The sequence below is a fragment of the Chiloscyllium plagiosum genome, unplaced genomic scaffold, assembly GCF_037043375.1.
Source record: "Chiloscyllium plagiosum isolate Xiang-an unplaced genomic scaffold, Cpla_swu_hap1 HiC_scaffold_22, whole genome shotgun sequence".
NCBI classification, from domain to species: Eukaryota; Metazoa; Chordata; class Chondrichthyes; order Orectolobiformes; family Hemiscylliidae; genus Chiloscyllium; species Chiloscyllium plagiosum.
Window position 1 is genome coordinate 1,757,296 of NW_028270160.1, and position 21,868 is coordinate 1,779,163.

Genomic DNA, 21,868 nt, shown 5'->3' on the forward strand with positions numbered 1-21,868 from the left:
GGCCCAATCAGTTTAAATTATACCCAAAATAAACCAAACTCCAATCAGGTTTGAATATAGTATATTGACAATATTAAAAGCTAGTGACACAATTCGATGCTGTGGGGGTATAAGACAGGGAAAAATTGAACATTTGGGAGAGAACTGGTAAAGATCAACAGATGTAGGCTGCTAGTCAGAACTCAGAGATACCTGTCTAGAGAAGGACAGAGAAAAACAAACACCGACATGGAAAGCAAATCTACAGAGGAAGATGTAAAGAAAGGTTTTGACCGCTGGCTGATTTTGAAAGTTGAATTTTCCAGTAAATCTTAATCGGGGGTTTTATTGGACTAGTATTATAGAAGGGAAAGCAAAAGATAGGTTAGAGGAAGTTGTAAATAATTTTCAGTTAGCTATTCACTGTTATACCTTGAAATAAAGTTGTCAAATTTTACTTTAAATAGTTCTTGGCATCTCCAATTTTCACAGATTACCGCATGGGATAAATCTTTTCTGTGTTGCTGGTTTAAAATTAACAGAAGGGGTTTACCCAGTGTCGTAGCACGACGGAGAAACAAAAACTGGACTCTAAGTTATTTCTGTTTTTTTTTCTTTTAAATCTAAGTTAATGAGAATGGTGCTGATGCATGGCAACTTTTCACTATTTTATATTGAATACACATGACAATAATTGATTCAATTAACTTGCATCAAGTCCCGTTCATCTATCACTCCTGGACTCAGTGCCTACATTGACTTCTAACCAAACATCTTTAATTTTCATCCTGGTTTTTAAATCTCATCCAATCCATAATCCTTAGATGTCAGCACTGATCTGATTCTGGATTCCTCAGTCTCCTGGACTTTAATTACTTTAATGTTGGTGGCTTTGCCTTCAGTTTTCTAGTCCTAGGTTCCGAAATTCCCTGCCCATGCCTCTCTTCTTTGACAGATATTTTTAAGAAGTGTCTAAAGGAGGAAAACAACCTCCTCAAACAATCCTTTGGGCATCTGACCATTTAAAACTGCATGTGTCTTATTTTGCTTTATTACCTGGTGAAATACTTTGGAACATTATACTCGCATAGTGTCTTTAATGTAAATGTACCTGACTGTACTGAAATCATAAAAATTACTACAAGGCTAGACATTTCTAGTCTTGTTATGCTGAATATATTAGCAAAGTATCCATACTACTAGTTTCAAAACGGTTGAAGGATTAAGTCAAAGTACCGTCATACACGATGGAATTGATCTGGTATAATTCAGTGGTTTTGATAATATAAAGCAAAACACACCATTGTTATGAATATAGTAAAGCCTGATTCATTACAATATCACAGGAAATCTGTTACTAAATGCAAACAAAACAATTTGCTTGGCCAGCAGCTCAGTTTTGTGGCAGATTAATTTTTTGTACAATTAATCATCTATTTCTTTTATATATATACTTAGATTTTTTTAAGACCTTTTCATTTTTCTGCTTATTTTCTCTTCTTAGTTAGCTGGCACCTTTCACCCAAGATATAAACCTGCCTTCTCTCCAACATGCACCATATCTGTAACTGAGCATTGCATACTACAAATGCTCCAGCCAAATGAAACCATTGCATATTATGTGGTGAAGGGTGGTATATTTTCACACTTCCAGCTTTCTGGAAAAAAAGGTAGAAAATGAAAATGATTGACCTAGCATATTTCCAGATACCTGGCCACTGTTTTTATTCTGTCCTCTTGAGGTGCTATTGAGAAAATGCACTTAAGTTTAAATTCAAACATTTTAAAAACTGAGTTTATTTTCAACGAATCAAGAATACTCCCAGCCATTACTTCATGGCATTGAGATGTGGTGGAAAAACTGTTAATTGATTCAAAAAACCACAACACATTTTTCATATTACTAGAAAATTACAAATGTAATTTCTTATTAACTTTCAGAAAGAGTTTTCATAAGTTCAAGTTTTGCAGCCATTTTATCTATTGCTTACCTCAGGTAACGAGGAGATATTATTGTTCTCTAAATTAAGTTCATCCAGTTCACTACATTTTGCCAATGATTTGGGAACAGCTGACAGTCTGTTGTATCTCAGGCCCAAGCGACTCAGACTGGACAGATTTCCTGCGAGAAGGCATATTAAACATTTTAGGTTATATTCTTCATTTCAATAGGTTTCAATCAGATTGCCTCTTATCTTTCTAATCTCTGTCAAGTACAAACCCAGAGTACTCAACTACCCCTCAAACGACAAGCCCTTCATCCGGAGATATTCTTGTAAACCGCCTTTGGACCCCCTCCAACACGAGCACATCCTTAGATACGGGGTCCAAAATTGCTCACAATATCCCAAATGAGGTCTGACCAGAACTTCACCAATCAACCAAACCGCCCCGTGGTCCAACATTTCAACTCCCCCTCCCACTCTGCTGAGGACATGGAGGTCCTGGGCCTCCTTCACCGCCGCTCCCTCACCACCAGACGCCTGGAGGAAGAACACCTCATCTTCCGCCTCGGAACACTTCAACCCCAGGGCATCAATGTGGACTTCAACAGCTTCCTCATTTCCCCTTCCCCCACCTCATCCTAGTTTCAAACGTCCAGCTCAGCACTGTCCCCATGACTTGTCCGACCTGCCTAGCTCCTTTTCCACCTATCCACTCTAGCCTCTCCTCCCTGACCTATCACCTTCATCTCCTCCCCCACTCACCTATTGTACTCTATGCTACTTTCTCCCCACCCCACCCTCCTCTAGCTTATCTCTCCACGCTTCAGGCTCTCTGCCTTTATTCCTGATAAAGGGCTTTTGCCCGAAACGTCGATTTTGCTGCTCGTCGGATTTTGCCTGAATTGCTGTGCTCTTCCAGCACCACTGATCCAGAACTTTATACAGTACATTCTGCTCTTGTATTCTAGACCTCTTGAAATGAAAACTAACATTGCATTTGCCTAACTACCAAATGAACCTACATGTTAACCTGAAAAGGATCTTGAACTAGGACTCCCCAATCTCTGTGTTTTAGATTTCTGAAGCCTTTCCTCATTTACAAAATAATTTGCACCTCTATTTACCAGGATGTTGCCTGGAATGGAGAATAGGTCCAAAGTTTGTGAGAAGATTTGTAGCTCGGGTGCTCACTGTCGTGGTTCTGTTCGCCGAGCTGGGAATTTGTGTTGCAGACGTTTCGTCCCCTGTCTAGGTGACATCCTCAGTGCTTGGGAGCCTCCTGTGAAGCGTTTCTGTGATCTTTCCTCCGGCATTTGTAGTGGTTTGAATCTGCCGCTTCCGGTTGTCAGTTCCAGCTGTCCGTTGCAGTGGTCGGTATATGGGTCCAGATCAATGTGCTTATTGATTGAATCTGTGGATGATCTCATCCACAGCACATCGATCTGGACCCAATATACCGACCACTGCAGTGGACAGCTGGAACTGACAACCGGAAGCGGCAGATACAAATCACTATAAATCCCGGAGGAAAGATCACAGAAACGCTTCACAGGAGGTTCCCAAACACTGAGGATGTCACTTAGACAGGGGACGAAACGTCTGCAACACAAATTCCCAGCTCGGCGAACAGAACCACAACGGAGAATAGGTCGTACGAGGATAGGCTGAGAGTGCTAGGCCTTTTCTCATTGGAATGGCGAAGGATGAGGGGTGACTTGATAGAGGTTTATAAGATGATCAGAGGAAGAGATAGAGTAGACAGTCAGAGACTTTTTCCCCGGGTACAACAGTGTGTTACAAGGGGACATAAATTTAAGGTGAAGGGTGGAAGGTATGGGGGGGGGGGGATGTCAGGGGTAGGTTCTTTACCCAGAGAGTGGTGGGGGCATGGAATGCGCTGCCTGTGGGAGTGGCAGAGTCAGAATCATTGGCGAACTTTAAGCGGCAATTGGGTAGGTGCTTAAGATAGGACAAATGTTCGGCACAACATCGTGGGCCGAAGGACCTGTTCTGTGCTGTACTGTTCCATGTTCTATTCTTCCTACCAAAGTGTATAACCTCTCACTTGCCCACATTATATTTTGCCAGGTCTTTGCCCACTCTCCTAGCCTGTCAGCCTCCCTGCTTCCTCAACACCTACCTTTGTATCATCTGCAAACTAGGCAACAATGCCCTCAGTTACCTTGTCCAAGTCACTAAAGTATAGCAGGAATAGTTGAGGTCCCAACACCAATTCCTGCGAAACTCCACTACTCACCAGTTGCCATCCTGAGAAAGATCCCTTTATCCCTACTCTCTGCCTGCTACCAGTCATTCAATCCTCGATCCATGCCAGTATTTTGTCCCCAACACCATGAGCTCTTAGCTTATTTAGCAGCCTCCTGTGTGGCAACCTAACATCTACCCAATATAAACCCTTCATTCTCAATCATCTGTAATAATTAACCATTTTTCATGTCTGACTTAAAAAGAAACTTGACTCCGCCAACCCATTTAAGGATTAACAAATATAGACTAAATTCATCAGTTACTATATTGCTGAGTATTGCTTTTCATCTACAGGGTTACAATTTTCCATTTAAATGTATTTCCTTCAATTATCTAAAAATGTGTTGATCAGAGAAGGTGACACCCTTTTACAGTGTCAATGTTATAACTTTCCCCTCTTAAACTAGCTTCCAGTTCTTATGTCAGCAAAACACAACTACTCTTGGCCAACTGTTATTTAAACCCTTTGCTATGTCATCATGCACTAATTCACATGACCTGATTTCAACAAAAACAAACCTGAGCTACAAATCTTCTCAAAACTCACTAACAAAACAAATTTTTAAAAATTTTAAACAGCTAAAACCCAATTATATCACCAACCAAAAGCATTTTGCAACTTGAGAACCAAGTGTGCGGAGATGATGGCGAAATGGTAATATCACTGTACTAGTCCAAATGCTACCCTGGGAGGTAAAAAAAATTAAATTCAATAAAAATCTGCAATTAAAAGCTCATCAAATGGTAACCATTGGTGATTGTCACAAAACCCATCTGACTCAATAACGCTGTTTAGAAGGAGGTTTGCTGTCTCTACCTGGACTTCCTACATGCGACTCTAGATTCAAAGCAATGTGGTTGATTCTTAATTGCCCCAAAGGCAACTAGGATGGGTATTAAATGCTGGCCTTGCCAACATCATACACACTCCATGAATGGATAGAAAAATCTTGGTGCAATGTGAAAATGTTTATATCCCACAAAAATTTAAATTAACCAATGTGACTAAAAAACAAAATGAAACACCATTTATGCGAGATTTTTGTAGAATCCTGAAATAAGATCAAACCCATAATTTGGTGACTCATGAATCCGATTGAGTCACAGCTGACACCTGAAATTTTCAAATTCTGTCACAGAACAGAGATTGGACAATGTTACGAACACAAGTTAAGAAGCACAGCTTTAAGAGATTTTGCACTGCCCTTTGCAGAGGTCTTATTTTCACAAAATATATACTGTAGCTTAAAAGGTTACTAACCTATGGCTCTTGTAATGCTTTATCTAAGCAACTCGTTCATGCTGACCAGATAGTCCAACCCAATCTAGTCCCACCTGCCAGCACCCGGCACTTATCCCTCCAAACCCTTCCTATTCATATACCCATCCAGATGCCTTTTAAAATGTTGTAATTGTACCAGCCTCCACCACTCCCTCTGGCAGCTCATTCCATACACGTACCACCCTCTGCGTGAAACACCTTAGGTCTCTTTTATATCATTTCCCTCTCATCCTAAACCTATGCCCTCTAGTTCTGGACTCCCCCACCACAGGGAAAAAACTTTGTCTATTTATCCTATCCATGCCCCTCATGATTTTATAAACCTCTATAAGGTCACCCCTCAGCCTCCAACGCTCCAGGGAAAACAGCCCCAGCCTGTTCAGCCTTTTCCTATAGCTCAAATCCTCCAACCCTGGCAACATCCTTGTAAATCCTTTCTGAACCCTTTCCAGTTTCACAACATCTTTCCGATAGCAAGGAGACCAGAATTGCATGAAATATTCCAATAGTGATTTAACCAAAGTCCTGTACAGCCGCAATACGACCTCCCAATTCCGGTATTCAATACTCTGACCAAATAAAGGAAAGCATACCAAACGCAGCCTTCGCTATCCTGTCTACCTGCAACTCCACTTTCAAGGAGCTATGAACCTGCACTCCCAGGTCTCTTTGTTCAACAACACTCCCTAGGGCATGAATTTAGATTAGATTACATTACAGTGTGGAAACAGGCCCTTCGGCCCAACAAGTCCACACCGACCCGCCGAAGCGAAACCCACCCATACCCCTACATTTACCCCTTACCTAACACTACGGGCAATTTAGCATGGCCAATTCACCTGACCCTGCACATCTTTTGGACTGTGGGAGGAAACCGGAGCACCCGGAGGAAACCACGCAGACACGGGGAGAACGTGCAAACTCCACACAGTCAGTCGCCTGAGGCGGGAATTGAACCCGGGTCTCAGGCGCTGTGAGGCAGCAGTGCTAACCACTGTGCCACCGTGCCGCCCACCGGGCCTTACCATTAAGTGTATAAGTCCTGCTAAAATTTGCTTTCCCAAAATGGAGCACCTCGCATTTATCCGAATCGAACTCCATCTGCCACTTCTCAGCCCATTGGCCCATCTGGTCCAGATCCTGTTGTAATCTGAGGTAACTGCAAACTTACTAACTGGACAGTTGAAAGAAAGGACAATGGAGAACTACAAACATGCGTATACAGAAAACCGACAACTACTGACCAAATACTTAACTACGCCAGCAACCATCCCAACACACACAAACAAAGCTGTATCAGAGCACTATTCCAACGAGCCACCACACACTGCAGCACAGATGAACTTCGGAAAACAAAGAACCACCTATACAACGTATTCAAGAAGAACGGATACTCAAAAAATACAGTCCGCAGATTCCTCAAGAACAAGCCATGACAAGCAGACCAAACACAGCCAGAAACTCTAACCACCTTACCATACATCAAAGTCATTTCAGAAATGACAGTCAGACTACTAAGACCCCTCGGAAACCTAGTAGCACACAAACCCACCAACACTCTCAAACAAAAACTAACAAAATTAAAAGACCCAGTACAACCCATGGACAAAACCAACGTCGTCTACAAAATTCCATGCAAGGACTGCCACAAACACTACGTAGGACAAACAGGAAGTTAGCCACCAGGATACACAAACACCAGCTAGCCACAAAAAGACACGACCCTCTCTCCCTGATAGCCCTACACACGGATGAAAAAAGCCACCATTTCGACTGGGACAACACCTCTATCCTGGGACAGGCTAAGCAAAGACATGCCAGAGAATTCCTAGAGGCCTGGAACTCTAACCACAATGCCATAAACAAACACACAGATCTAGATGCCATCTATCAACCCCTCAGAAAACGAACAGGAAATGACATCACCACAAACCCCAGGAAACCCATCCAGAAGAAAGATATAAATAGAAAGCAGGAGACAACAGCTTCGTTTCACTTGGAGGTCGCCATTGATGATGTTACCTAGCCAGGTAATGAAACGTCTGGATATCAAACCTACAGCTCAGCGAGCAAACCTACACCCTAAACTTATTAACTGTACCTCTTATGCTCGCATCCAAATCATTTATGTAAATGACAAAAAGTAGAGGGCCCAGCCCCGATCCTTCTGGCACTCCACTGGTCACAGGCCACCAGTCTGAAAAACAACCCTCCACCACCACCCACCTTTGAGCCAGTTCTGTATCCAAATGACTAGTTCTCCCTGTATTCCGTGAGATCTAACCTTACTAACTAGTCTCCAGTGGGGAATCTTGTCAAACGCCTTACTGAAGTCCATATAGATCACGTCCACTGTTCTGCCCTCATCAATCCTCTTTGTTACTTCTTCAAGAAACACAATCAAGTTTGTGAGACATTATTTCCCACGCACAAAGCCAGGTTGACTATACCTAATCAGTCCTTGCCTTTCCAAATACACGTACATCCTGTCCCTCAGGATTCCCTCCAACAACTTGCTCACTACCGACATCAGGCTCACTGGTCTATAGTTCCCTGGCTTGTCCTTACAGCCTTTCTTAAACAGTGGCACTACGTTAGCCAACCTCCAGTCTTCCGGCATCTCACCTGTGACTATCGATGATACAAATATCTCAGCAAGAGGCCCAGCAATCACTTCTCTAGCTTCCCAAAGAGTTCTAGGGTACACCTGATCAGGTCCTGAGGATTTATTAACTTTTATGCATTTCAAGACATCCAGCACTTCCTCCTCTGTAATAAGGACATTTTTCAAAAAGTCACCATCTATTTCCCTACATTCTATATCTTCCAAGTACTTTTTCACAGTATATAGTGATGCAAAATACACATTTAGTATCTCCCCCATCTCCTGCGTCTCCACACAAAGGCTGCCTTGCTGATCTTTGAGGGGCCCTATTCTCTCCCTAGTTACCCCTTTGTCCTTAAATGTATTTGTAAAACCCTTTAGATTCTTCTTAACTCTGCTTGCCAAAGCTCTCTCATGTTCCGGGCATAAGCCCTTCTTCCTGAAGAAGGGCTTATCCCCGAAGCGTCGATTCTCTTGCTCCTTTGATGCTGCCTGACCTGCTGCGCTTTTCCAGAACACATTTTTAAGCTCTGATCTCCAGCATCTCCAGTCCTCACTTTCTCAAAGCTCTCTCATGTCCCCATTTTGCCCTCCTGATTTCCCTCTTAAGTATACTCCTACTTCCTTTGTACTCTAAGGATTCACTCGATCTATCCTGTCTATACCTGACATATGCTTCTTTCTTTTTCTTAACCAAACCCTCAATTTCTTTCGTCATCCAGCATTCCCTACACCTACCAGCCTTTCCTTTCACCCTGACAGAAATATACTTCCTCTGGACTCTCATTATCTCATTTCTGAAGACTTCCCATTTTCCAGCCGTCCTTTTACCTGTAAACATCTGCGCCCAATCAGCTTTTGAAAGTTCTTGACTAATACCATCAAAATTGGCCTTTCTCCAATTCAGAACTTCAACTTTTAGATCTGGTCTATCCTTTTCCATCACTGTTTTAAAATGTTATTGTCCAACAGGTTTATTTGAAGCCACAAGCTTTCGGAACCCTGCCTCCTTCCTCAGGCAACTATAACTAGTGTCATGTGATTTTTGACTTTGTCCACCCCAATCCAATGTCGGCTCCACATCATTGCTATTAGTTGCCATTTCAAATTTCCAACGTGCTCCTGCTCAAATTTTGGCCTGGAGTGTTCCAATGAAACTCAATGAAAGGTCAAAGAATGGCACCTCCTCTTTCAATTCAGTGCTAGGCTTAACATTAAATTCAAAAATTTTCGATAATAATCTCAGCTTCTACTTTGTTCAATGTTTTCATTTCCTCACTTCTTGTTTCTTTTTCCCTTCACTTTGCATTTAAACAGTTGTTGTCCAGCCATTCAAAACCTCATCTGGACATTTCTAAAGGTTGTTACTTTCTACCAGTCCCTTTGGCTTTTGTTATTTAATCTCACACCTCATCCAATCAAAAACCTTCCCCTTTTTCTTAATCCTCCATTTCCTCCCCCCTCCATTTATTCAAAACCAATACATTTCTTTCTCACCTCAGTTTTGATCAAGGGTCATTACCATTCCACAATGTTAACTCTGTTTCCCTCCACAGATTAGTGTGTTGTTGGAAAAGCACAGCAGGTCAGGCAGCATCCAAGCAGCAGGAACATTGACGTTTCAGGCAAAAGCCCTTCATCAGGACTGAAGGAAGGCTCGGAGCCTCCAGGGTGGAGAGATAAATGGGAGGGGGGTAGGGGTGGGGAGAAGGTAGCAAAGAATACAATGGGTGGATAGAGATGGGGATGAAGGTGATAGGTCAGAGAGGAGGGTGGAGTAGATAGGTGGGAAGGGAGATTGGCAGTTAGGGCAGTTTCCTCATTTCCCCTCCCCCAACTTACCCCAGTTCCAACCTTCCAGCTCAGCACCATCCTCTTGGCCTGTCCTAACTGCTAATCTCCCTTCCCACCAATCTACTCCACCCTCCTCTCTGACCTATCACCTTCTTCCCCACCTCTATCCACCCATTGTACTCTTTACTGCCTTCGCCCCACCCCGACCCCATTTATCTCTCCACCCTGGAGGCTCCCTGCCTTCAGTCCTGATGAAGGCCTTTTGCCCGAAATGTCGATTTTCCTACTCCCTGGACGCTACCTGACTTGCTGTGTTTTTCCAGCACCACTCTAATCTAGACTCTAATCTTCAGCATCTGCAGTCCTCACTTTTGCCTTTCCCTCCACAGATGGCTGTCTGAAATGCTCAATATTTTCAGTTTTTATTTAACATTTACAGCATCTACAGTATTTTGCTTTTGTAAAGAAACTTTGCCTTGGATACTGACAAGTCATACTGGATGAGCACTTGCCACATCACACTATGCAATAGCATAATCCTTGACAATAAAAGGAACACTGGAGGTCAATGACACAAGTAGAATGCAACACAATTTTTACACAAATCAATATTTCATTTTTACCTCTATTCATTGGTCGGATGCGATAGCGGAAAATGTTTAACCAGAGTGGGGGAACACCACTTTAAGAGATATGAATATCAGCAGAAGAGAAAATGAGGTCTGCAGATGCTGGAGATCAGAGATGGAAATGTGTTGCTGGAGAAGCGCAGCAGGTCAGGCAGCATCTAGGGAACAGGAGAATCAACGTTTTGGGCATTAGCCCTTCTTCAGGAATGAGGCTCCTCCTCCTACTGCCCCCTTGACCATGACCCCACCCCCCACCACCAAACCATCATCTCCCAGACCGTCCATAACCTCATCACCTCGGGGGATCTCCCATCCACCGCCTCCAACCTCATAGTCCCACAACCCCGCACCTCCCGCTTCTACCTCCTGCCCAAAATCCACAAACCTGACTGCCCCGGCCGACCCATTGTCTCCGCCTGCTCCTGCCCCACCGAACTCATATCCGCCTACCTTGACACCGTCCTGTCCCCCTTAGTCCAAGAACTCCCCACCTACATTCGGGACACCACCCACGCCCTCCACCTGCTCCAGGATTTTCGCTTCCCCGGTCCCCAACGCCTTACTTTCACCATGGACATCCAGTCCCTGTACACCTCCATCCCCCATCACGAAGGACTCAAAGCCCTCCGCTTCTTCCTTTCCCGCCGTACTGACCAGTACCCTTCCACTGACACCCTCCTTCGACTGACTGAACTGGTCCTCACCCTGAACAACTTCTCTTTCCAATCCTCCCATTTAGCCTCATTCCTGAAGAAGGGCTAATGCCCGAAACGTCGATTCTCCTGTTCCCTAGATGCTGCCTGACCTGCTGCGCTTCTCCAGCAACACATTTCCATGAATATCAGCAGCCCATTTCACAACAAAAATGGCAATTGTGAATTCTGTCATGTTATCAGACACTATAGGCACAAGGGTACTGGATCCAATTCGGAAGAAACAGGCCTGCTAACACAGCCTTCTTGCTGGTCACATTAGTAGTTTCTGTAAAACGTTTATATTACTTTATGGTGTTGGGAAGAAGAACTAGATACAGAATACAAGCAAACAGCTTGGCCAATTCTCAAAGGATTTTAAACAAATGCTAGTCACTCAAATTGCAAAAGCAATGAAACTGCATAAAAAGCAATAATTATGATTCTTGAAAATGAAAGTTCTTCAAAACTACGAACATTGTTGGAAATATTATATAGAAGTTAATGTTCAGACAAACTCTTTCAAAAATTCAGAAAGGTTCAAAGCAAAAACTACATTTATTTTAATAGCACAATAGTATGGATTGCCTTTAACACCTTAGTGTAGCAGGTATTCCAAGCCAGATAGTATCTTGCAAGCATCACAAGCAGAGTTGAAATTTCTTGATCGGTGACTGCTCCACTACAAGGCATTGAAATAAGTTGCCTGCAATACCCCTCCAAAAGCAAGAAAAATTGTAACGCTTGTAAATATTACTTTCCTTCTAAGAATAAACTTCATGAACTCATGCAATGTGCTAATGCAATTATTCAAGACACTTCCCAGATTCCTATGCTTAAATGTTATAGAGTCACATTTATGGCTATTCTGACATTTTAACTGATAAACTGTGAAACAAGCATTTTCAAACGCTGTTTAAATAAAACTTCTCCACACAATGTCACAACCAGATCTCATCACCGCCATTTTTAAAATAACTTCAATTTACCCTAATTGTACAGCAATTTGCATTTAAACTGAAGGATGAGAGTCCAGAGCCATGAATTCCATTGTGTAACTAATGATAAACATACAAGTACCAAATTGGCATAAACTACTAGAGAGGTGTGGATTTTTTGGATTATAATCTCCAGCATTTCCAGAATTGGGTCCTCATCAACAGCTGCCAGTTAGCATCATAAATTCTTTAGGGCAGAGATAATCCAACTCCATTAAATGAAACCCAAGGTTTAAGAGTACAAACTAAATATTAATCCTCATTTGCAAATCACATGACTTAACTGTAACCTATTTAACTCATCTTAAAAATAGGCACTAAGAAGTTTGGTATTTTATAAAAATTTCCCTTTGCCAGCAGGTTAATTGCCAGAATGCAGAAAAGTTCCAAAATCAATCAATAATTCAAATAAAGTTCAAAAAGTATTCACTATCACAGTGTCTAATTCTAAGAAGAGACAGAAACCGAAACAGTTAAGACAGGCTCAATGCTTTCATTGAAATTCTGCCCAGAGCACACTAATGGGTAAAATATGCTTCATTTAAAATAGTCATTTTGATGCAATCTGTGCCAAAGCCCACAATTGGAATTTTTAATGTTAGATCAAATGATTAGTATACAAAACTTTATACAAAAGGCACAGAGATTCTGCAATAACAAACAACCTATTGTATAACAATTTCACCTCTAATAATTAAACAATGGACAGCAGTACAGCCGATCATCTTCCTACACATCACAGCAAATGAGAAACACCACAACAGGAACTGGCAAGTCAAAAGTCTAAGTAAGAATGCTCACAATGCAGACAGACTCCTTCACACAAGATTGAATTGTTAAATAAAAATCACGCAGCCTGACTCAACTCACTCCCATTTAAGGTCATTTTTGAAAGTAGTTTACAAAGGTCCCTCTCCTGTCTACCAGATCACATCAAAGTTCTGCAGTTCTATTGCATCCACTAGTGAAAGATGGCAAGGAATTCAACAATCATTCAGAGGAGGTTGCATTATAAAATCATAAGTGGCATGGATAGGGTAGACAGACAAGATATTTTCCCTGTGGGATGGGGGTGCACAGGTTCATAGTGAGAGGAGCAAAACTTAAAAAAGGACCTAAGAAGGGCAATTTTTTCATGTGTATGGAATGAGCTGCCAGAGGAAGTGGAGAAAGCTGGCATAATTACAACATTTAAAAGGTATCTGGATGGGTATAGGAATGGGAAGGGTTTAGAAGTAAATGGGCTGGCAAATGGGACGCGGTTTATTCAGGATTTCTGGTTGGCATGGACAAGTGGAACCAAAAGATCTGTTTCTCTATGACTATGAACATCTCCAATAATGAAGACACCCAGCCAGTAACTGCAAAAGAGGTTGGGGCAGCACAGTAGCTCAGCAGTTCGCATTACTGCCTCACAGTACTAGGGTCCTGGGTTTGATTCCAGTCTCAGGCTGAGATATTAAAGGGTTCATTTGCTCTGCTGACCTGCAGGAAATTGGATCTCCCGGGGTAGGGTGGCATGTCTTGCCTTACAGGTAGAATGTAAGGAATTTACATTCCCATCCCTTTCCATTCAGAGCCATTGCTTGGCCATTTCCTAGTTATTCAGAGCCATTTGCATCATCATCACATATTCAAAATCAATTAGAATATTGCAATTAAAATTCTGACCGCACCCTATAGTTACAAAACAAAAATACAATTCACACCAGGTCTTGCCATTAAGTGATGATTTACATTACACTGCTTCTGGAGATGATCAGGTCACTGCACTGTGTCTTAAAGAGCATGTGACAGTGGGAGAGCAACTGGGGGTTGTCTTGTGGGCATTACTGATTGTGATGTAAAGATTTTGTATAAAGGAAGAACTGTCCCTTTGTTCAGAGAGCTTCTCTTGACACGCTTTGCAAGCATTGCGAAGAGTGTTGTGATCCAACACAGCTTTTGTACTTAGCAAATAAAATTTTAGCTGTTCACAGAAGTTGGGGTATTGCAGTTGCATCAAATGTGTAAGAAACTCAAGAAAAAGAACCTAACGTTTGGTGGCAGTAGTGGGATTCCAACATACATGGAGCTTCTAGGTGGATTGAATAAGTGATTGTCTGACTGTTGGTTGCATGAGACGGATGGGCTCAAAAGGTAAGATTTACCTTGATCACTCTCCTTAACCTACCACTCAGGTTATGTCTCATCCCCAAGGACTCTGTGGTGACAGAATCTCTGAAGTAACTTTTGCACCTGCATGCTAACAAGTTTGCTTTCAGAATCATAAGTTACTTGGAATGGAGGTTAGAGTCCCCCTGGGAAAAGTAGATTGGAGTCATCTAGTAGTGAGGTCTGAGGGTCTGGATCATAGCCCATAAGATAAAAAATAACTACTGTGCCTGTCTCAATCACCCTGCCTTAGACCAGTTGTTAAAAGGGGAAATCCCCCATCCACAGGTCAGGACCCTGAAGTGGGTGTGGACTAGGTTTGAGGCCCCGGAACATAAGATATCCGATGGGCCAAATGCCTTCGTCCACAGTGTAAGGATTCTGTAAGATCAGGCAACTATATTCAAAATACTACAAAGTGGATAATCCATCCTGAATTCCTCCTGGGTCCTCAAAATCAAATGTCAGCCAATCCAATTCATTGCACATGATCAAAAAACACACAAGGATACTGGGCACAGCAAAGTTTCTGAACCCTGATATCAAAAAGTAATGAAAACCTGTGCTCTAGAACAAGTCACTCCTCCTGTCCCAGTATTTAAACTGGCGTCTATTAGACAAAGTAGAAAACGAGTACATCTTGTTCACAGAAAGCAGAGAACATTCAACCTACCAATTACTGTCCCATCACCTATAACAAAGTGATGGAAGAGCCATTGATAATGCCATCAAGTAACAGTTATGAATACGGACAGTCAATTTTAATTCTACCAGGACCACCCACTGGCTTCAGCTATTATTTATAGCCCTGACCCAAACGTGTAAGAGGAGAAATGCAACAGAACCTTAGCCATGATAGATATAATTCAAGACAGCAACTCAGATTCAAAGTTATAAAGTGCAAGATTAAAAGGGAGATAACTCCCGCATTACACACCAGGGAAAAAGCATATTCTACAAAAGGTGGTCACCCACACTTGATGGAAATAGGGAGATGCAAGTTCACAATAATGAGCCTTTTACGAAATGCAGTATTTTTAATGAATGTAAAGGCTTGGTGATGCAGGAAGAACACAGGTGCAGAAATTGCACCTGGCAGTACTATGTCAAGCAACAGACACAGCTGTCTTCCAAGTGGGAGGTTAGTATATTGAACCAGCCTTCACACACAGTCTGCATCCCACAGATATATCAAGAGTTTATGAAATGGACAACTAAAAACAATTGGGACCAGATAGGGCAGCAATTAATTCCCCAGTCAGAGTTTGGTGGAGACTGCTTGGTGTCAGGCTCTATCCAATATCTGCTTGGGGTGTTCCTCAGTTTCAAAAGGCAGATGATGGGGAGATTCTCCATATTAACTGTATGTCTCAGATTGAGCTGAATTCATTTAGGAAATGGCCAGAATCACAGTACAAATGGACGCCAGGGCAAGCTTCTCATGAACAGCTGGCGACCAGTATGGCCCAGAAAGGAAATCCAACCAAAGGCAAGATCAAGATGCCGTACTGCTACAGACCCGGTACAGAGGCTCTGAGGGAGATAAGCCACTACGAGAAATCCACCCAACTGCATTTCTGAACTGCTTTTCCATCATGCGAAAGATCAATCAAGAGTTGAGACAGACCTGTACTTCCATTGTGGCCTTGGTGGAGGCCAGTGAGACCCACCTGATGGGACTCTTCAAGGACAACAACCTGTGCACTATACATCATGTTCAAAAACATTCCGCTGGCTGGCTACACCAAAGGAGAACAAAGCGGAACAGTGCTCTTTTAACAGCCACACCAAGAAGCAGTTGCAATCTCTTGTACCCGGTTAGTAGTCCCACATTTTAAGTCAGCTGATGTTGACAGTACAATGTAAGGAATGGAGTGACATTGTCTGCACATGCACAGATGCATTCAGGTTTAGCAACACCACTGGGTCTGTTGCACATGCAAAGGCAACTATTGTGATGGCTCTCTGTGTCTTTGGACTAATGACTCTGTTAAAGTAATTCGGTAGAGCTAAAACATGGTCTATAGGCAACTTGAAAGAGAAAGGAAAGTGTTAGAGTAAGAAGAAAGCAGTCTAAGTGGCACATGAATGCATTAAAACAAATTAAAGCAGGAATATATATCATCCTGTTTCTATAAAGCATGAAAAAAGAAATTCTTTTTAAAATCAAGATAAAAGCATATGTTTATGGTTAAATTCACAGAACTAGATTGAGATTCTTGTGCTTGTTTGAATCCAAAACTCAAAATTTCAGTGACCGCATTCATGCCTCACTGCTGCAACAACTCTCTTTATTTAAACTATACACCAATTATTACAAAATTACATTTGTGAACTATCAGTGGGGAAAAGGGTTAATCAGTTTCATTAAAATGTAGCATTATACAATGCATTGTATTTTATTTCAATATATTGCAATCAGTTGCATTTACATAGCGCTTTTACTATAGGAAGACACCCCAAAATACTTAAGAATAAACAAAAGTAGATAGTAAACCAAGAAAGAAAATTTAAGCACATCATAATTTTGGTCATGGCGACAAGGTTTTTTTTAAGAAAAAAAAAGTCCAATAATGGATAGATGACAGTCATTTCAATACAAGGGACCTAGAACAAGATAAATAAAGTGCATGGGCCTGAAATGTTAATTCATTCATTTTTACATGTGCTGTCAGACAGCTGAATATCTCCACCAGTTTCAGATTGTATTGCAGATTTCCAACGTCTGCAGTATTTTATTTTTGTCTCAAACCTATCGCTTTGTATATTTCACAATTTTACAACTGTAGCCAAAATTTAACTTATCCAATGTTAACTATAGAGAAAGATTTGGGCAGTGAGACTTAGAAAAGTGAGGCCTAGCTAGACAGCTTACCAAAATAACAGATACTATGAAACATATTTACAACTGACTATTTCTTACAAGGTAATATATTTTTCTAAAAACCTTAGCTAGTACAACTGATACAAAATATACAGTAGCAAAATGTGAAGCTGCAGTATTTTTACACAATGCATTTCCTTTACTTTTCACACCACTTACAGAAGCTACTGGATCTTTTTGAAGAATTTTCATAGTTCTGAAAATAAATGGTCAATAGAAACCACCATTAAAGAAAGTGGCCAAATTAGTGACACAAAATAAATTTCAAAAAACATACTTGAACAAATCCTGAAGAGTATTTCAATTGAATGGCTTTTGCCTTGCCTTCAGATAAGTCATAAAATACTTGACAACTACATTAGGTTAAATATTTTTTAATTCCAACAATATATATGCAAATTTTTAAGGCAAGTAGTTTCAAGTTAAACCTGGGAAAATAAAACTTTTCTCTTAAAAGAGGATTTAAACACAGGTCTTTCAATCAGAATCTGTGCAGTAGGTTACAGAATACCCACTCCTGCTACATGTTACAGACTGTATCAAATCATGAAAAGAGTAAGACAACCAATTTGTAGGCAAATTGTAGGGCATGTATTAATACTGACTGAATAATCCAAACAAATACACAAGCATTTGGAAAATGTTTGTCATGAAAAGGGTGTTTTATTTGTCATGTTATGGACTGCTTTTCCCTTCAATACATTGTTACTCCAAAAGAAACAGAAGTGCAATTAAACTGATTCTTGATAATCAGGTAGAGCAAGCTGACCTGAATGTAGTAGAGTGTGCCTAAACATGCAATTATGGTATAATTTGCCATTCATGTAGGTCTAGAACACAATAGATAAGTCGCTGCTGTTGGAGGTTCAAATATGGAACTTGCTGGAATATGGAGTAGTTGAGGTAAACAGCATAGATGCATTTTAGGAGAATCAAGTACAAAGGGGAAAGGCATGGATGGATTTGATTAGAAGTAGAAGATAACTTGATTGGTGCACATCCATCAAGCCAAATGACCTGTGTCAGTGTTGGAAATTCGATAAAAGTTGACTGTCTCAGAAGTCTCAATACCTTCCAGCATATTTTTTTTGGGGAGGGATTTGCAAAAATTCATTTTGGTTGCAGCATTGTTATATTGTGGAGATTAGGGTCATCAATAATTCTGAGAGAATAATAATGTCAGCATTTTTCTGTCTACATTATAACTGATTCCAATACTTGGTGCATAAAAGGAGAAACTTGTCAGCGCTGGAATAGGAAGGACGTGTGGAGAACACTCAGCAACTTTAAAACTAAAATCAATGTCTATCACAGTCTTTGCTTCCTTACATTTCACCATTCCATCTTCCCAATAAACAATGGAAACAGATCATAACTAATTCGCTCAATGTTAAAATTCTTGTCCAGTCCTTTTCGTTTCACTTCAAGATCTCTGTAATGCTAAGTGTAACACTGGTTAGCAGAGCGTGTTAAGACATGCCCTTTAAAAGTCAATCAGATTGCAGGCATTTATCACATCTGTCGATGCTGGATTTGAACACCCAAGAGGTGAAAAGGTCACTATTCCACTTACACCATCAATCTAAACCAAGAATGCAAAAAAAGGGCTGGCTTTCTATAATCATGAGTCAGAAGTGGCTCAAAATTCTTAAATAGCTGAAAGAAAACCAAATGCTAGAAATACATAACAAGTCACTGAATCTGTTGAAAAAAGCAGATGCTGATAGAGGGAGGGGGGCTGGAAAGAGGGGCGGGACACACACACTGTCATACAGCATGGAACCAGACCCTTTGGGCCAACCAGTCCATGCTGACCACGTTCCCAAACCAAAGTAGCCCCACTTGCTGCATTTGGCCCCTATCCCTCCAAACCTTTCCTATACATATACTTATCCAAATGTCTTAAATGTGCTTTTCCAGAACCACACACTCGACTCTGATCTCCAACATCTGCAGTCCTCACTTTCACCAAGCATACCAATATGCAAATGTTACCCATATAGTGTGGTACCAAGAATTGTATTATTACAACCATCCTTTAAGCTGCTCAAAATAATTTAGGTACAATGTGAAACTAAGCTACATTACTCTTAAGACAGGTCTATCAGGAAGATTATCAGAAAGCAAATTAACATTTACCAACCTGGTAATATGTTTAATAACGAGTTCTATGCCCTAGTTATATTTCAGCAAATTAATTTAATACCTTATAGGTTATTATATTTCTATGTACAAATCATAAATTTCTGAAATCATATCTTAAAGTATACATGGTACAAAATGGATTATCACTTGCTTGAGCTTTCTATCATTGCAGAATTTACAAACATAAAAATGCAATAAATGTACAACTGGCTTCAAACTATCATCTACTGTACTGTAGCATCATGAACTTGATGCGGTATCTAAGAATTAATACGACAATAGACTAACATTTAAAAGCTTAACATTACTGAGAGCAGGAAAACTTATTGTGGTAATTTTCAATGCAGATCAAAAAAGACTGATACTAACTGTATCCACTTTATGTTGTGTTGCATGCATCAAGCGCAGCACGATAAATATTATAGAGTCAAAGCAGCTTTAAAACTATACTTGCAATCCATACTTCTAAATTCTGCCACTTGAGCTAAACAAATCTTCAGATCATGAAAACACATCAAACAGCGCAGTACACTTTTCGGATTTATTTTACAGAATGCTTCCCTACATTCAATACATTGTTACGGCAACACTTTCAAGAAATCTTCTGTAAAATCATTAGCTTCTGTCTCACTTAGTATTCATTAACTGCACAGGTTGGTTCGTTCAATTGGCTGGAAGACTGGTTTACAATGCAGAGTGTCACCAACAGCACTGGTTCAATTCCCACACCAGCTGAAGTCACCATGAAGGTCCCATCTAACTCATCTGCACCCCTTATCGAAGGCATGGTGACACTCAGGTTAAATTCACCACCAGCCATTCCTCTCTAACGAACGCGCTACACTGTAGTCCTTTGGCAACTTTACTGCAAATCCAGATATCAGTGATTAGCAGAGAGAGAAAAATCTACAGCAGGACTGCAAAGACGACTTTCCTGACTCAATAGAAGAGCAGCATTCTGAGAACTGGAGGGCATAGGTCTTGGGTGAGAGGGGAAAGATATAAAAAATACCTAAGGGGTAACTTTTTCACGCAGAGGATAGTACGGAATGTGCTGCCAGAGGATGTGGTGGAGGCTGGTACAATTGCAACATTTAAGAGGCATTTGGATGGATATATGAATAGGAAGGGTTTGGAGGGATATGGGCCAGGTGCTGGCAGGTGGGACTAGATTGGTTTGGGCTATCTGGTCGGCATAGACAGGTTGGACCGAAGGGTCTGTTTCCATGCTGTACATCTCTATGACTCTATAAGCTGTCACCCTTGAAAATAGTTAATTCTATCCTTCGGATAAAAAAGGTGCCACATGGATTCAAAGGTATATCTCTTAGAAGTTTAAATTTAAAATTATGAAAATATCTTTCAACTGTATCAGGGACACAAATGACGTATGGTATAAAATTAAACACAACATAATTCCACAACCTGGCGCCAAAAGTTTTTGTGCTTAAGATTGCCAACTAATTTGGGCTTCAAGAGGGAAAAAAAAACTATCAGATCTCGTGGCAAGTTTTATTCTGTATTTGCACATTAACTCATGGACAATAAGCAGTTGATAAACCAAAATATACTGCCCACTTGTTAAACCAAAATATACTGCCCACTTGTTAAACCAAAATATACTGCCCACTTGTTAGTAAAGGCTGTCATTTGTTTTAAACTTTAAATGTTAGATTGCACTCACAAATCATGGAGATATAACTGGCAGAGTTAATGGCTATGATTTAATTTGAGGTTTCAGTCCTCTAGCTTTGGCCATCAAAATTATAATCTTTAGGCTGAAACTATAATTATATGAAAGTTTCTAATAAGGAATTCATATTTAGCACTTGCAAATATAAATACAACCACTTGTGGAACATCTCCATACAGCTTAAAAAACATAGGTTTGTTCTTATGTTGACACAAAATAAAACAAGATTTTCTTTCAAACCAATAGCTATGTTTGGATAGCTCCATAATTTAGTTTTGCTTCAGTAATCTAAACATGCTGATTGAATTCAATATCAGTTATACAATGACAGAAGTTTGAAAGAGCCATTATAATCTTTTGGCAATGAGTCAATTAACTAGTAAATGCCTTATTCTACAATGTCATTAAATACCTGTCAAGCTTTATGCAGTAACATAGAGCTTTGTCTGGTAAATACAAAAGTACAGTGACCAACAGATTCCAATCACCCTTCATTTGCTATAATCTACAAACACATAGACCTGGACCCAATATACCGGCCACTACAGCGGACAGCTGAAACTGACAACCGGAAGCGGCAGGGACAGGCCACTATAAATGCCGGAGGAAACACCACAGAAGCGCTTCACAGGAGGCTCCCAAGCACTGAGGATGTCACCTAGACAGGGGACAAAATGTTTGCAACAAAAACTTCCAGCTCAGCGAACAGAACCACAACAATAATTTACAAATGCTATTCAGTAGATACTTAGCAACATATGGACAGGATTTAATATTTCCACATTTCAGAGTGCAAATG

At 40.8% G+C, this 21,868-nt stretch overlaps 1 protein-coding gene across 2 annotated transcripts in view; it reads right to left on the minus strand.

Moving 5' to 3' along the window:
• The window catches only part of shoc2 (SHOC2 leucine rich repeat scaffold protein), a 140,401-nt gene that overhangs the window by 33,624 nt on the left and 84,909 nt on the right, over positions 1–21,868 (minus strand). For both annotated transcript variants that reach the window (XM_043713089.2, XM_087998708.1), the window contains exon 4: positions 1,971–2,101. In XM_043713089.2, coding sequence (XP_043569024.1) covers positions 1,971–2,101 — 131 coding nt within the window. The remainder of the gene's footprint in view (positions 1–1,970; positions 2,102–21,868) is intronic.